A 15,984-nucleotide genomic window follows, 5' to 3' on the forward strand; every position below is an offset into this window, starting at 1 on the left:
CTATATAGTTATGACATAATGACGTGACGATCTTTCACCTTATATGTATTATGGACGTACTGTTTAGATGTGCACTTCATGTACAGGATGAACAAGAAGAGATTGGTACTGCATGACTGCAAGACCTTACTGTTTGTGGAAGAGGAGATCGCCACAAACGAGGGTACGGTTTGGTGGGAATCGCCTACCAAGCTATTTATCTGTCTCTGTCTCTTTCTCCGCCAAGTGTGCCAAGCTTTGATCGGCGCGGCGATATTTCGCCACGTGGTATGTCTTGTACCTGGCTTGGCTTTCTGATTGTTCCTACCTCCCTTGTGCGCGTTCTGCTCTTCCGCCTTTCCCCCAGTGTTGCACGCGTGCAGGTTGCAGTTGGTTCGGACCCATAGAAGCAGATGTGTAAACTCACCTACTAATGGACTCATGATTTATATATACGAGAAGCCTGAACTTTGATATTCAGTATGTATGGTATGTACAAACGAGGATGGTGGTTATGACGATGACGATGACAGAATCAGAATAACGGCCGGTCCAATTGGATGATTCGAAGTTCTAGAATTCCCTATAAAGGAGATTACGTGATGGAATAGACTACGGAATGATTGCAATTGGTCCCGCCGTGGATTCTGCGCCAAGCGAAAAGAGTGGACAGTTCAGCTTGGCATCTTGGCACCCAAGAAAACTGACCCATTTTCCCGCAAAACATACTGTATATACAAATCGCAAACGCAATTCCCATACTCATCTTCTTCCCCCTTTGTTACTTCACTCACTGTTTAAGCATCATATCATTCATTCGTCCAGTACATCCAGTACGACCATACATCGACATCCCAAGAAGCAACAGCATACTCATCGCTAGCATCGAGATACTGCTCACTATCCGGAATACCGTAGAAGAAACAAAAGCAGTCCGCGAAATCCAGCTCTGGGCACAACTCGCCTTTCAGACTTCACTGAGACATCTTCAAACAGCCCGACCACATTAGGCCTCTCACATTCACGTAGGTTGAAGAAGTACCACCAGGATCTTCACTGGGTGTAAATACTGACTAACTACGTAGTCCCCGCAGCACTCGACCTGTACACACCGCCATAAGGTTCCGCGAACGGCAAGATGGTCTACCCCTCTTTGCCATCGGCACCCAATAGCAATTACTTATCGACATCGACCAAGGTCCCTCGATCATCTGAATCAGCATCCTCGAATGATCCAGAACCAGTTACTCCCGAGCTGAATACCCACTCCAATATGACCTTTCAACATCAATCTCAATCGCTTATCAACGAGGATACCGAGGAACTCAGGTGTAAATGGAGTACATGTACACATGTTGCTGGATCTCCCGACGAACTGTACGATCATTTATGTAATGCACATGTCGGAAGAAAGTCGACAAATAATCTTTGTCTGACGTGTGGGTGGGAGAATTGCGGTGTGAAATGCGTTAAAAGAGATCATATCACCAGTCATCTTAGAGGTAAGTCGATTCAACTATCCTTCTGTTTCAGTATTGACTCGTGCAGTCTACTGACGCACCGTCCATGGACCAGTCCATACCCCACTCAAACCTCATCCATGTTCAGTCTGTTCCAAGACATTCAAGCGACCACAAGATTTGAAGAAGCACGAGAGGATCCATACTCAGGAACATCATCAAATGCACAAACTCAGTAAAGCCGCCACTTCCACCGATCCCAAGTTCAACTCGAGAGTGTCCGTGGGAAACATACATCAGCCTCACATCGATGACAGACAGCGATCCCCACTCTCCTCGAACTCTTTGTCGCCTTCGTCGTCAGCGTCTTCGCGATCTCAGTTAAACCCCTCCTCACCATTCGACCACTTACTACAGCAGTCCACCCACCTGAGTGTGGTTGGAGGCCAGGACAAATCCGTCTCGCCATCGCCTTCGGCGCTTGCAGCTTTGCACAGAAAACAACATGAAGAACTTGCTGCCTATCAACAGAGAGAGATGGCCATCTTACAACAACTGGCATACAACCAACAGCAGACTCAGGCTTATGCCGCCCAACTTGCTGCTGGCACTAACTCGTCAGATTTCACCAAGATTGGGATGAAGCGTTCGCAAGATTCAGAAGCTGAAGGCTTACAAGGTCTTCTCGCTGACATGAAGAAGAGGAAGGTCGAGCCTGTCTACGATGCGGAAATGATGCATCGATTAAACAACTTGGTCCCTCCCTCAATGCCTCAAGGTTACCCTCAGATACCGTCTTCGAACGGTTTCGACCAATACACCCCACCACTCAACCCGTCGGTCAACGCATATCCAGCTTTACCAACCCTTCCCGGTGGCGGTCTACCATCTTCAATGTCCTCTTTCGGTCCATCTCCTCCGCTGTCCATCCCTGAGATCAAGACCGAAGCTGATCTCCAGATGTTCAATGAGTTCATGATCTCGCTTGGCCGAGACGCATCCGGTCAATATGGAAACCACGTTCAATCGATGATGCATACCGCGTCGGGCGGGGGCGGCTCCATCAATACCGATTCACCTCTATCGGACGCGTCGAACGGTGTCGAAGATCTGTTCAACCCTGAAGAATTGGCTTCTTTGGGCTTGACCGGAATGCCTGGCATACCTATCCCTGGTACTCATCATGATCACGTCTCAACGTCAGGCTCAGACTTGTCGCATTCCTTACCCAACGAATCACCGTCAATCTCATTCGGCGGAATGTACCCGTCCTTGGAAGGTATGCGACATCGAACTGGGTCAGCATCTGAGATAACAGATCACAACAAACGACCTATCGCCGGATTGCCCAGAGCATCTACAGGCTCCTTACACCCTGTGCCGAGCATCAACAGCAATAACAAGTCATCGTACACCTCGAACTTCTACGGATTGGGTGCAACCCAATACGCAGAATTACCCTTCAGCACGATGGAGTACAGCCATAACAATAGTGGACTAGGCTCCACGAACGGCGGAGGAATCGATAACTTCAGTTCATTCGATTCTTTGGCTCGATCAAAGCAAAACTTGTACCCTGCTGCCACTCTGGCGCCCAAGGACTTCTACAAGAAGACTTATCGACATGTCCAGCCACTTGGAGCGAGCTTATCTGCTCGTGCGAGAGAGTCCGCCGAACGAGGCACAGCCGACCATGAGGAAGATGACGAAGACGAGCTCATAGATGAGCCGGAACAGATACATGAAGATGACGACGATCTTGACAAGACTCCGAAAATCCCTGTTAGATCACTGTTATCTGCTGAAGACTCTGATCCGGACCTGAAATTACCTGCGATTGCATCGAGAGAAGCAAATGGAAGTCCGACGAGGACGTTACCCTCGATAAGCGAGATCAATCATTACAGATCGAATTCTATGTCTCTAGCGTCCTCAAGCTCGACTCCAAGAGGATCACCTGCCCCCTCTTTATCTGCTTTACCGGTCAAGAGACACACGGAAGAAGAGATTGTACGTGGAGTGAAGAGACTCGAATTGGGAAGTGGAGAATCTGTATCTGTTGAGAAGGAGGAAGACAAGACGGCGATGATTGTGAGAGAGATGAGAAAGAGACATGCTCAATTGATCAGAAGCTGGTTGATAGCTGTGAACCTGGAGTTCAGGCGCAAGAAGTTGGAAGAAATCCAGAGATTACAACGCGAACGTGAACGTGAAGAAGAAGATAGGTTAAGCGAGGTTGATGAATTGGAAGAAAGAGAAATTGAGGTCAAAGTTGAGATTCCTGCATAGCCGTGGTCATAGGCATAGTTATAGACGCTCATTTGGTACTTTGGGTTCGGGTCTTTTTGATTGTATATAGTATATCAAGCGGTTTTACGTTGTCTTCTTGTATTTGTACGTGTAAGTACGTGACGAGTATCTTGTCCAAGGACGTTTTACCTTGGTATGGGACTGATCATGTCATGTCACCATACAAGCCGGTTTGCTTGGCTGCCAAGGTGTTCATCCGGAATCAAAGCCTTCTTAGCAATTATGATTGATTCTTCACATATCTGATGCCACACAAAATGGTCAAGTCGGACGATACGATGCGAACGGTATGACGATGAACTTCAGATGGAACTGATCGAGCAAGCTCGTTTGTTTGTCTGTCTTCACTCCCGCAAGATGTAAGATGTCGTGATTGAGTGCACTCAGCTGAACCTTAATTCAGGGATGAGGATGAAAGACTACGTCTACGTCGATCGGTGATACCCGTTTTTAGCGTTTGCATGGTGACTGTTTTTCCCGGCCTCTTTTCTCCCGATCCGGGTAAGATTTCTATGATGAGGTCAGCCAAAAGCCAAAAAAGCCAAGGAACGTTCATAGAGACGATTATGAAATTACGGAATTTCTGAGATCCTTATCGCATTCGATTGTCTGACCTGTCTGACTGCCTGGTCTGTCTGACTGACGGTCTGAGTGGTGAAAAGCTTAGAAATAGAGGTCGGCCGATTACGAGGATTGATGATGCATCGATGCGTGGGCTTTCAGACTTTTGATCTATTCGTACATTCACATAGAATGACATAGACAATTGACAGCTTGATAGCTTGATCTTCCTTTGTGCTCAATTTCATCTGATCACACTCACTCGCTCTCCCACTCGGACATTGAATTTCGTCTACTCGCTCGGCCAACAGCACGATCATATCATATGACGCGTATCTGCTGAGGAAGGGCCAAAAGCATAACATCAACAGCAAAACCAGAAGCAGATCACTGCCTGCCTGCCTTGATCCCTGCCATCGTCTTCTAGTGGACGCTTACATACCTCGACAACCCTCGACAGGCGGATTTGAGTGAGACAGAGAATAGAGATCAGCCAGGCCGCTCTTTCAGCATCACGGAGCAAGACATACGGATCACCCCACAACATCGGATCTCAATAAAGCAAGCACATCATCCTCCTTTCTTGCTATTATAAGGGGGTCAAGCAAACAACGAAGAAAGGATAGTCAGAGAAGGGATAAGCTTGAATTGTTTGGAATTTCATTGTGACCACGATCAGAATAGGAACATCGTACAAAATGGTGAGTCCCCCATCTAAGTGCTTTGCCAGACCAAGCCTGAGCATTCTGTCTGGCTTTGCGTCTATGTGCTCATCTGTCAGCTGATGTCTTCGTTTTCGTCCTCGTTTTCGGTGAACTGCATAGTCTGAAACACCTCTCTTATCCCGCTCGTCTCGCTCCTCTTCCGCCTCTTCCTCCTCATCTTCTGCTTCGAGCTCAAACAGCTCTCCCATAATGAGCCCCGTATCGCGCTTCCACACACACTCTTTCCCTTCATCTTCGTCTTCGTCTTCGTCTTTCGATCATTACGACGAAAAACCCAAAAGCAACACCAAAAGCAAAAGCAAGGGTATTGCGAAAGACAAAGGTAAAGGGAAATTACCTGCCCCAGCCACGGCGGGATCTTCGCGAAGCTCAAAAGCGAACAAGAGGAGACTGAAGAGGATGACCGGGATATTACCCTTGTTAGGATTGTTCTTATTGGTTTCTTGGGTCGGGTATCCGTCCATCACATCTCCAGCAAAATTATCTGCATCGAGTATACATCCAGCTGTACAGAGTTTCCTTGAACAACATCCGATAGATGCGCAATATGCCGTCGATGGTGTGCAGATGCCCGTGACAAAGGCAGACTCGGAAAAGGAAGAAGCATACGTCACTTTCCTCTCCTCGATCGCTGATCCGAACTACCTCCTCTCGACGAGATTCTTGATTTATCAATTACTCCATGATCCCTCAACTAGTGATTCTTCGCAGAGCAGGGACGTAGTGGTACTCACCACTCCGGAGATACAGCAAGATACGATAGACCTATTAGAATTGGACGGCGCAATGGTAAAGCAAGTAGAATTATTAGATGGGTTTGACCTACCGGAAAAGGTGAATGATCATTGGAAAGACCAATATACGAAATTGAACATCTTCAATATGACGGAGTATACCCAGATTTTGTATATGGATAACGACGTTTTCTTACTCAAATCCCTGGAAGATATCTGGACCTCCCCTTCACCTTTAGATGAATCTAGACCATTAGGAGGCGTAGGAGAGACTAGTAAAGCCCTTTTGAAGAATTCTGATTTACGATTAGAACCGCCAATGAGTGTCAGGACCGAGGACAAGGATTATGTGAATGCTGGATTCATGTTGATAAGACCTTCCACGGAGCTCTTTGAGGAGTTGAGGCGAGTCAAGGGATATGATACGTTCTACATGGAACAGGTGAGCACTTTTCAATTCTTCTGCAAGAACTCCAAAACAGGTCATTTAGACTAATACCTCCGTCTCTTCTCTGGGACAGGCTCTGATCAATCATTACTCCGGTTGGGAAGGCGATCATCCCTGGACGCCGTTGAATCCCAAGTGAGTAAGATGCTTTTTATCCACGACATTGCTGATAATAGCTGATCGCCTAATGTTCCAGACTGGTATCGCATTTCCCCAAAGCCGCTAACCTGGCAGAAGGATATTATTCGTGAGTGTGTCCGGCCTGTGACATAGGATGAGGTCATTCTGATAGGAACATGGTGCTGACTGACGTGCTGCATGTATCCTTAGACTTCACGCAAAGATGTGGAAAGACCCGGTTGACCAGATCGTCACGGATATGTGGCGAGAAGGGATACAGAAGATGGAAGATTATTGGCGAAGTCGAGACAGGGCTTAGCCACGACGAATCGTAGCCGGGGAGCGGAACTTTTCTCAGGATCATGCTTAGACTAGGAGGAGACATCTATAGACTGGATAGTGAGATGGCGGGTATTGCTGCTTGTACTGTATCTGGAAACATACTTGCAACATTGGGAGGCGAAGGTGGACTGCCTCCACCGCGCGTGACAGTCATAGAAAATCGCGCTCTTCTCGTAGTCGATTGTACCTTTGTAATGTTCGCATGTTCAGTTTGTCTTCCATTAATCGTATCATCATTAAGATATAGGAACATTGCATTGCATCGTATGAATCATCGGCCGAGTCATTAAAGGCGAAGAAAGACGCCGGCTCAGAAATATCTCAAGGAGTCGCTGGCAGTATATTTGTCCGTAGGAAACAATGAGCATCACAGTCACAGGGTTAGTACTCAGCCCCCTTTAAATCATATCATTTCATCTGCCCAGCGACAGCTCACCAATTGTAATAGGCTACGAACCCACCTTCTCGACGCCCTGACAACCCTTCCTCATTCTCATGAACTCGGTCTGAGCGTCTTGATCTCTGAGCCCAAGAGAACAGCTTCGATATTCCCTCATACGCCAGTTCCGCCAAAATGCTATCAACAGGAAATCCTTGTCGTCCTTTCCTCGGACCTGCCGCCTCCTCAAGATCAAACAGGAAACATCCAAAACAGCAAAGCGGAGCCAGTTCCGGTTATCGCTGAGTCATCATCTTCCAACGACATCCCTCAGGATATCGACCACGATCACAAGAGGAAATCCGAGAAAAGGCGAAGGGTCTTAGTCACCGCAATATCAGCGTACCTATACACCTTCCCCTCGATCTCGAGAACAGAATCAAATTCCATTTTATACATCTCCAAGATCGACTCCTCAGGCTACACATCCACTCCACTTCCGCTCACTAGAGCCCTCATCGTTTCTTTCCTGAATTACTTCATCCACACTCTACCCAATATCAGAATACAGCTTTTCGCGCGCGCTCAAAAACAATACCTCTTCGCTAATTCCGCTAAGAACCCCAAGAAGAAGGTATTGAGCGGTAGCGGGCTCTGTAAGTGGTGGAAAGGAGTCTACGAGGAAACACTCACCTTGTACATGAAACCGAAATCTGATGGAAACTCGGATTCCTCGTCAGAAGACTTACAGGGAAAGAATGCGAAGAGGGAGGATCTGAGGTTGAATTATCTGATACCGGGCTACGAAGAATTAGAAGCTCTCAACATGCTGGGAAAGGGCAAAATATTACCGAATAGTACATCCTGGAAATACAAGCCCCCATTCGAAACGCCAATCTTCGCCCCTGCACCATCATCAGCCACGAGCGACGGTGGTAACAAGAACGAGGCGGGCTCCTCGTTGCCTCCAACATTAGCAACTCTTATCCCGTCTTTGCCTGATGATCCGAAAACGAGGTTCTTGGAAGAATTAGTGACCGATCATCTTCAGCAAAATACCAACTCAAGCCTTACGAAACGATCTCAATCTTCCAATGCAGCTTTGAATGGGAAAGGCAATGTCGAGGAATCTACCGGAGAAAGCAGTAAAAATGCGATAAGCAAGAAAAGCAAAAAAGAGAGAGAATTGGAAGAAGAGATGAAAGGACGAAAAGCATCCCATATAGCTTTGAGTAAAGTCGATCAGAAAGAATTCTGGGTAAGGATTGGATTTAGGCAGGAATGCGGACAAGACGTGACTGGATTCTTCACGTTGGAAAAGTCGCTAGTTGAGCCGAAGGAGAACGAGAAGGAGCAGGCCGCATATGATGTCTCTACGACAAATATCGATCCGATATCACAGCCTGCTAAGCAAATATCTGTATCCCCTCTCGATCTTGAATCTAAGATCGGCCCTTCGCTCCCCGCGTCCGCCTTGACCCCGACGGATGGCGAGACGGAAATTCCGATCGTATCGACTCCTACTTCTGTCTCAACCAAGATATCGCCTCTGAACACAAAGACATCAACAGTAGCAAAAACGAGTCATCCCCACAAACAGGCTTACTTACGTCCCGAAATACTCAGTCGGATACTTACAGCTTTGACGAATCTCGATTTCGCAGACCTGCCGCTGGCTGTGGAAGGTACGGAGATATGGCTGAAACAGGCTGAGAGCATCGTAGTGGGGGAAATTGGTGAAGATGGATGGAAAGAATGCGTCGGGATTGTCAGTGCGAAAGAAGGGTTATCGATGAATGCTGCCGTGGACATGGGCGTAAGGAAAGAAAGGGAGGACGACCAGAAAGAGGTAGTTACGACTCTGATGCCTCGCAAGAAAAAGCCCAAAGTCAACTAATGTAGTGGGTGCCCAAGCGATCTATAGGCAATATAATATGTATGAGGTTCATACTGCATGTTGTGACAGAATCGAGGTATTATGAATATGCCAGAACGGTCGAAACATCCATCATCATGTCAACACTGATATTAGAGTGCATACGCTGACCATTCATCATACTCGACATACATGCGAATACTACCAGTCCAGTACAAATACAAGGGTATTCGCGATCTGAAGGACTTGCGGAATAGCCTGAGTCTCTATGTACAAACTGACAAAATCAATCGGATTGTCGTACCAGGTTTCCCTCAGGAGATATTCTGTGTAACGAAGCTCTTTGCCTTATTGTCCATTCGGCGAGGAAAAAGAGCTACCCTTTGAGGTGTTACTGGGCGGCACGAACGATCCAGCTACCATACAGAGATTTCGCGGTGTATAATGCGTCTTGATAATTGGCGTCCGCTTTGTGGGCCATGTGGCTAGAAGGTCAGTGCTGTGTGGTGATCCAATCCATACTATCAGTATTTGACAACCGAGTCATCTCTTCTTATAACAGACTGACAAAGAGCAAGAAGAAGAGGAAGATAGGCCAAGGGGCTATGATCCTGTTACAAAATACTCACGTATGCGGTTCGTCCTCCCAGTTCCCGCAACCGGGCCCCATGGGCAGACTACCTTGCAAATCATCACCTCCTCCCGCCGTACCTCCTGCTCTAGCAGACGAATCGTTCTGTCGATTGGCTGCAGAACCACCTGCGGGCTTCTCACCACCTGCTGATTTGACGTCCCAGCATCGGACGGTGGAATCGAGTCCGCCAGAAACGAGGACCGAAGAGTCCGCAGAGAATGATAGAGATTGAATGGACGATTTGTGGCCGTACATCTTCTTGATGGGCCGCGAGGACCCTAGATCCCATAACCAGATTGAGGAGTCCAGACCTGCGCAAAGTGGTCATTACAGTGATCAGCTTAGTCACTGAGTCTCCTAGTCTCCTACCGTGCCTCACAGACCACAGACCGAAGAGTGTCAGGAGACAAGGCGACTTACCTGCACTAGCTAACAACTTGCCATCTGGACTGATGGACATCGTGGTCACTGCGTCTGTGTGGCCCATGAATAGCCTGACACACGCACCCCGCTGAACATCCCACAGTCGACACGAAGCGTCATTGGACCCAGTCGCGAGGTAGAGGGAATTCGGGTGGAACCGTACACACTAAACACATTCGACGCATATCAGCTTGGGCTTATACCGACGATGTTTCCATTGGTTACAATGATACAGTCAGCGACCGGGCACTCACATTGACGTCAGATAAATGACCGGTATACATCCTCAACGGGGTCACCCTATCCGAGCTCCATAATCTGGCAGTCCTATCTCTCGAAGCGGTAGCGAAGTAGACACCCATCGGACCCCACTCTACGTCCCACACAGGATCCTTCCCATGTCCTCTATACACCACTAGATTGGAATAAGTGTCTAGAGACCATAGACGTACTGTTCCATCTTGCGAGGAAGATAGTAAAGTAGAGGGCGGCGAAGCTGAGCCATACAATGGATCGAATGACAAGGAGTATACAGGACCAGAATGCCCTATCAATTTGCGGAAGGGCTCTCCATCGTCTTCTAGCAGAGTACCATCTGATGGATCTAGCGCATCAAACAGACTAAGCATGTGCTGATTGTCCGTCAGATCATCGATTCGAGGACTTACCTATTGTCTTCCTTTTCAGTTTTTCGCCTTTGAGACTCCACAGCCGTATGCAGCTTTCGGATGAACCAACGGCCATGAGCGAAGAGTCTTTAGAGAATTCTACTGACGCGGGACTGCAATATCTGTCAGCTTCGGTGATCAAACATTTCGGATGCTGTCGCAAGCTTACCTTTCACCATGATCGAACAATGTGAATGCCACGACACTGGGTAAAACAGTGCTTGAACTGCTTCCAGCTTTGATTTCACCATTACTTTGCGGACCAAGTCTTATCATCTTCCTCTTATCTCTTATAGCCTCGACTTCCCTCTTCAAATCCGGTATTCTGAAAACGGCTGGTACAGGAGGCAGCGTTTCCTTCTCTTCCGGACTGACCAAATCCGGATCTTTGTTCCGGTCCAACTCTGGTTCAAGCTTCACCTCCTGCACGCTCATCCCAGGCCCAGGAGTTCCAGCTCTTTCTGCACTTCCGTTTTGATTCTGTGCTCCATCTGAGCCGTTGATATCGGCTGCAGCGGTCGGTGATGTCATGTCTATGTCGCCATTAGCATCCCCATTAGGATGTCCATTGGGCAAAGCGGTCGAGGCTTTCGATGGGGATGATATCCCGTTTGTTCCGTTAGGCTGTGTCGATTGATGTGCTTGCTGTGGTTCCTCATCTTGCAAGGTCCTTGTGACCTGTTCTTTGAGCTTCTCAGTCATAGGTGGAGGACCAAGTTTCAGATCTGTAGCCGTATTGAAGGCTTCTATAGGCATTGCTGCAGGTAAGGCTGACGCCAGTAAACCGCTCGCCGTTGCTATGGTGATCTCATCAAGCGGTACCGATGTACTCGTGACTGTGCAGATCATTCAGTATATAGAACCACTATGGGTTCCGTAATGCAGAAAGACTCACCTTTTATGCTGATGCGGGAGAATACGATGCCCTTTATAGCTTCTTTAGCTCGTCCAGCAGCACTGTGTAATCCTGCTTCCCAATCTTCGTCTAATCCTGCTCCACTCAACCACTGTATGACCAGATCATTCGCATTCCGTGATAAGGGTACGACGTATTTGTCCGTCAACATCCGTTGACAGACTGGATTAGCTTGTACGTGCTCTTTCGTGGATATTGAAGTTAATGCTGATATATCTTGTGGATGCAAGGGTTGATGATGGGCGGAATGTTGTTTGAAGAAGTCGCGAGCTGGTCAAAGGGTCTCTCAGCTTGATCAACATAGCTCTGCTATGACTGATAGCTTACCTGTCTTTAAAAAGCCAAAATGTATTAGGTCGAGGAATGTGTGTACAAAAAGGGGGAAAGAGAGGTTGTCCAGCTCCGGCTATTCAGTATCGTCCGTCAGCTACGTGTAACTGTCGATGGCACAGGGAGAGGTCAACGAACCTTCCAAAGCTCTAGACCGCCGTCCACCCATCGCCTGAAACTCCTGTACCCTTCTACTCTGTCTGACGGGTCTAAAAGCGATTCCTGACTACTCGGGGCATCTTTCAACTCTTTATTGGTATCATCCGCGCCATCCTCTCCTGCAGCTTGCGAAGCTTGCACCTTCGCTTGCAGTTGTTCTATTATATACTTCGCTTGAGCTTCGAACTCGGGAGTTATGCTTTCCGACATAGTCGATGCTGATACAGCTTGAGCTTGCGGTATATTCCTCTTGACATTAGAATCGAGAGGTACGGGTCCTGGAGCTCTGAATATAGCTTCTTTACCATTGGCCCCTGCAGCAGCATCCCCATCTCCTTCAGCAAGATCGCTCGGCCCCTGCACGAATAAAGCTAATGCTTTATCGAATCCATGCGATTGAAGGTACTCCATGACGAATTGCCGGAGGAGGTTGGCATCCGCTCGAGTGGTGTTGGCATGTTTGCTGGGTCCAGCGACCGGTCCGGTGGAGTCTGCCATGGTGAATCAGACCCTGCGGGGTCGGCTTATGATGGGGTCTGCAGATTTTGGGCACAAGTTGAGGTGGATGTGTGGAGATGAAAACATTGTCAAAGTCAGAGGTCAAGTAAGAGGATGAAGCCGGAAGCCAAGCCAGGTTTGACTTACGTAATCTCGTTTGACATCTCGAACGCGACTGATTCCTCTGATGTTCTGTTGTCCGTCAAATCACCTATGTACATACTTTCTTCCTTCTTTCTTGTCCGTCTGACTTTGATCAAATGCGCGTGATTGTGATACTGCTGAAGTCGATGATTGTCACCTGGCCGGGAGACAGACCAGCGGCACAATGAGCGATGATGGATGGAATGATGGCTTCGAATCTGAATCATATGGATCTGCTGACGAGAATACGAAATTCGATCGAAATGCATTGAGCGGCACCGGCGATCTCTTTCGACAATTGGACCTCGAGTCAAGATGGGAAGGTGGAGCCAAGGTGACAGAGACGCCTTTCACCATTGCCGCTCGGAAAGCAAGAAATGCAGCATGTAACAAAGTCGAGACGTCGCTACCAGAGTCAAGCGCGAAAGGTGTGTCACTTCTCTTCTCTTCTGGTCTGTCCCCTGAATGGTGTATTGACCGTCACGGCAGTATCGACCCAGACTCAAAGTACGCAGCCATCAACAAATACATCCACTCCTACATTTCGACCTATACCTCCATCAGACAACGACTATGGTATCAAAAACGGGGTGACTAAAATCATTTTACCTGATTACGGTCGCAAAAGGCCTAATTCAAGTACGACGAATGCATCGAGCTCGGCACAGGTCGGGAACCACCAAAATGATGATCATCATCATGAGGGCAGTGAAGCTCCCAAGAAGCCGAGAAGGAGGCCTACTGGCTGGATAGATGCAAACGGGGAACCGGAATTTGAAGAGATAGAACCTTTTAAGAAAAAGACGATCCTTGAGGTGTCAGAAGAATACGAGCAGAAGAAGAAGAGGAGATCAGAGGGCGCCAAGAAAGCAGCCGAGACCCGTAAGAGGAACAAGAAAGCAAGAGAAGAGGCTGAAAAGATCAGGTTCCGTATGATGCGTGAGTCATTGCTTTTGCTGAATCCGCGTTGGTTCGCATTGAAAAAGAAAGGCTGACACACGTGCGACTATGCAGCGGCCGATGCAGGACCGAATGAGCAGTTTCCGATTCTGCAAGGCATCCAGAAGATCAATGCTCTTCCTCGTAAAGATCGACAATCCGAATCCGCTAAAACTGAAATACCATTGGCGCAGTCTAAACTAGCAGAGAAAAGACCAAATTCAGACGCCATCCATAAACTCATATACGGCAAGCCTCAGCAGTCAACCGCTGCATCAAGTAAGGCCGAAGTGAAAGCCAGATCTGCAATACAGCTGGATTCCGATAAGGAGGGTGACGCGCACGACGGCGACACGCTGGCGTCGGAAACCAAAGGGAGAAGCGAATTTGTCCCAAGAGACTCGAAAGCGACCGGGAACAAATACGCAAGCAGAAAGATATCGTCCTGGGCTCCTTCCAATCTTCCAATCAACGCTCCAATAGATAACGAACCTCGCAAACTCTTCAATGGCAACACACGGGTATATTCTCCCATTGATCTTGATACTGCCGGTAACGAGGATGTGGTGATGGACGAGCCTTCGACCATCACTCACCTGTCTTCGTCGGTCCTACGAGACATCGAGAATACAGCCGACACGTCCTCAGAGGTCCAGCCTCCCAGCTCACCCCTGGATCCTGTCAGGAGAAACTCGATATCAGATGAGCATCGGCAGACACGGAATGGTCTCAACGCCGGCAATAATCTAATCAAGCGCAGGTCGAATAAGCAAGTTGAGGACAGGGAAGGTATGCTTCGTGGTAACGTTATCAACGATCGCTGTTGTTGCGCTGACTTTGGTTGCGAGCAGCGGACCTCAATCGCACTCGTACACATAAGAATCACCTACTCGAACGCGCGAGGAACAACACCGAAATGCTGACCCATCAGTCTAACCTTGTCGACGACACGAACATTCCCAGACTCGCTTCGAACTCAAGCTACAATCCATACCTGATGTCTCATAGCGTTCGTCGTTCGCCATCCCCTGAGCAATCTCCAATGAGTAGAGACGAAGATTGGAAAACGGCAGATTTCACAAACACGCGATGGGGGAAGAACAAGCGAAACGACAGAACCGTAGGGAATGGATCCGGTCGTTATCAAGCAAGACAATTCAGAAGAGATCCCGACATCTTTCCTCAAAAGCGGTTCGATCCGAAGATCACGGAGAATTTCCGTGCTCAGTCCACTATGTTCAGTCTGTTTCCCGGAAAAGACTCCGCCAAATCGGCAACCTACAGGTCGGTTGGCAAGGAGACTAAAGTACCTCTATTCAGACCCAGCGATCCCAATGAGGACAAGCCCGACTCAAGCTCGAGTACGTCTTATACGCTCAATACGGCCAAAGGCACAAAGTACGGTAGCTCGGCTGTACCTCTCAAGAAAGAAAAGGAGTACCACGACGACGATAGTCCCACTCCGAACCAGGGCCAAAGTGCCGAACGAAATGGCACAATCAGATTTGACGCCCCTCTTAAAGCTTCTAAAAATAACGGACAATACGTTGTTACTGAGGTCCATCTTCCAAGCCAATACACCCCTCGTCACCTCTCCTACTCGGGCAAGAAAGATCCTGGGGTATATCAGCATTCATCCGACCAGCAAAATGACATATCTGGTCACAAGAAAACGCCGACCGCTGAATCATCGACCTACTTCGATCCAAACGAGTCTGCAGGAACGCGTCGCTCAATTGGAAAATACCGATTCCAGGAAAACCTCGTTGACACCGAAACTCACACTAACATTCCGACTGATCCCACTGTCTATTCTAACGGCTTTGCTCACTCTGATCATTTCTCAACTCCACAATATCCACCGAATGATGATGGTCTTCCGCAAGAATCCCCGTGGCAATCACATAAGATGGAAGACGATTGGACTAAAGCCTGGTCTAAATCTGCCCAATCAAAACAACAAGCAGATTCAAGTATAGGCATTTTCGATACTGACCACTATATGGATACTGATTGATCATTCGGTTTCCTCTTCCTGTCCACATCCCTGACGCTGTGAATACTCATTATCGATACTCGAAACTCAAAATGCCCCACTACTACTCAAATTGGATTGGTGAATTACACAAACTCACTCATCCTTTCCTCGCTAAATCTCCAAATTACTATGTCACTATATCACTAAATTATGATTTCATCAAGCTCATGCTCAACGACCGACATTGTTCCCGAACTGACGATACTTCGATATGTTATACGATTGTCGATTGTCAATGGTTGACGATATGGCTAATTACGTAGCTGTCTGACAAGCGATGGTCGAAGAAGAAGTGAAACGT

The 15,984-nt window shown here is 47.9% G+C and overlaps 5 protein-coding genes across 5 annotated transcripts; 4 read left to right on the forward strand and 1 right to left on the reverse strand.

The window, feature by feature from the left end:
• Positions 1 to 1,117: 1,117 nt before the first annotated feature.
• I303_102987 (uncharacterized protein) lies at positions 1,118 to 3,728 on the forward strand (the record flags this gene model as incomplete). Its single annotated transcript, XM_018406333.1, has 2 exons — positions 1,118 to 1,481; positions 1,555 to 3,728. 2 exons carry the CDS (start codon positions 1,118 to 1,120, stop codon positions 3,726 to 3,728), a joined length of 2,538 nt encoding a protein of 845 aa, XP_018264827.1.
• Positions 3,729 to 5,224: 1,496 nt separating this feature from the next.
• Positions 5,225 to 6,656, forward strand: I303_102988 (uncharacterized protein; the record flags this gene model as incomplete). The annotated part of the gene is made up of 4 exons (XM_018406334.1): positions 5,225 to 6,211; positions 6,291 to 6,352; positions 6,414 to 6,464; positions 6,548 to 6,656. The coding sequence occupies 4 exons, from the start codon at positions 5,225 to 5,227 to the stop codon at positions 6,654 to 6,656; spliced, it is 1,209 nt and encodes a 402-aa protein (XP_018264828.1).
• Positions 6,657 to 7,039: 383 nt separating this feature from the next.
• Positions 7,040 to 8,955, forward strand: I303_102989 (uncharacterized protein; the record flags this gene model as incomplete). Its single annotated transcript, XM_018406335.1, has 2 exons — positions 7,040 to 7,059; positions 7,128 to 8,955. 2 exons carry the CDS (start codon positions 7,040 to 7,042, stop codon positions 8,953 to 8,955), a joined length of 1,848 nt encoding a protein of 615 aa, XP_018264829.1.
• Positions 8,956 to 9,282: 327 nt separating this feature from the next.
• Positions 9,283 to 12,562, reverse strand: I303_102990 (uncharacterized protein; the record flags this gene model as incomplete). The annotated part of the gene is made up of 9 exons (XM_018406336.1): positions 9,283 to 9,433; positions 9,564 to 9,879; positions 9,989 to 10,157; positions 10,246 to 10,595; positions 10,660 to 10,772; positions 10,829 to 11,495; positions 11,555 to 11,845; positions 11,903 to 11,981; positions 12,044 to 12,562. 9 exons carry the CDS (start codon positions 12,560 to 12,562, stop codon positions 9,283 to 9,285), a joined length of 2,655 nt encoding a protein of 884 aa, XP_018264830.1.
• Positions 12,563 to 12,890: 328 nt separating this feature from the next.
• Positions 12,891 to 15,662, forward strand: I303_102991 (uncharacterized protein; the record flags this gene model as incomplete). Its single annotated transcript, XM_018406337.1, has 4 exons — positions 12,891 to 13,134; positions 13,196 to 13,645; positions 13,721 to 14,434; positions 14,497 to 15,662. 4 exons carry the CDS (start codon positions 12,891 to 12,893, stop codon positions 15,660 to 15,662), a joined length of 2,574 nt encoding a protein of 857 aa, XP_018264831.1.
• Positions 15,663 to 15,984: the final 322 nt, after the last annotated feature.

This window comes from Kwoniella dejecticola, chromosome 3, assembly GCF_000512565.2.
Source record: "Kwoniella dejecticola CBS 10117 chromosome 3, complete sequence".
In the NCBI taxonomy this organism is placed as follows: Eukaryota; Fungi; Basidiomycota; class Tremellomycetes; order Tremellales; family Cryptococcaceae; genus Kwoniella; species Kwoniella dejecticola.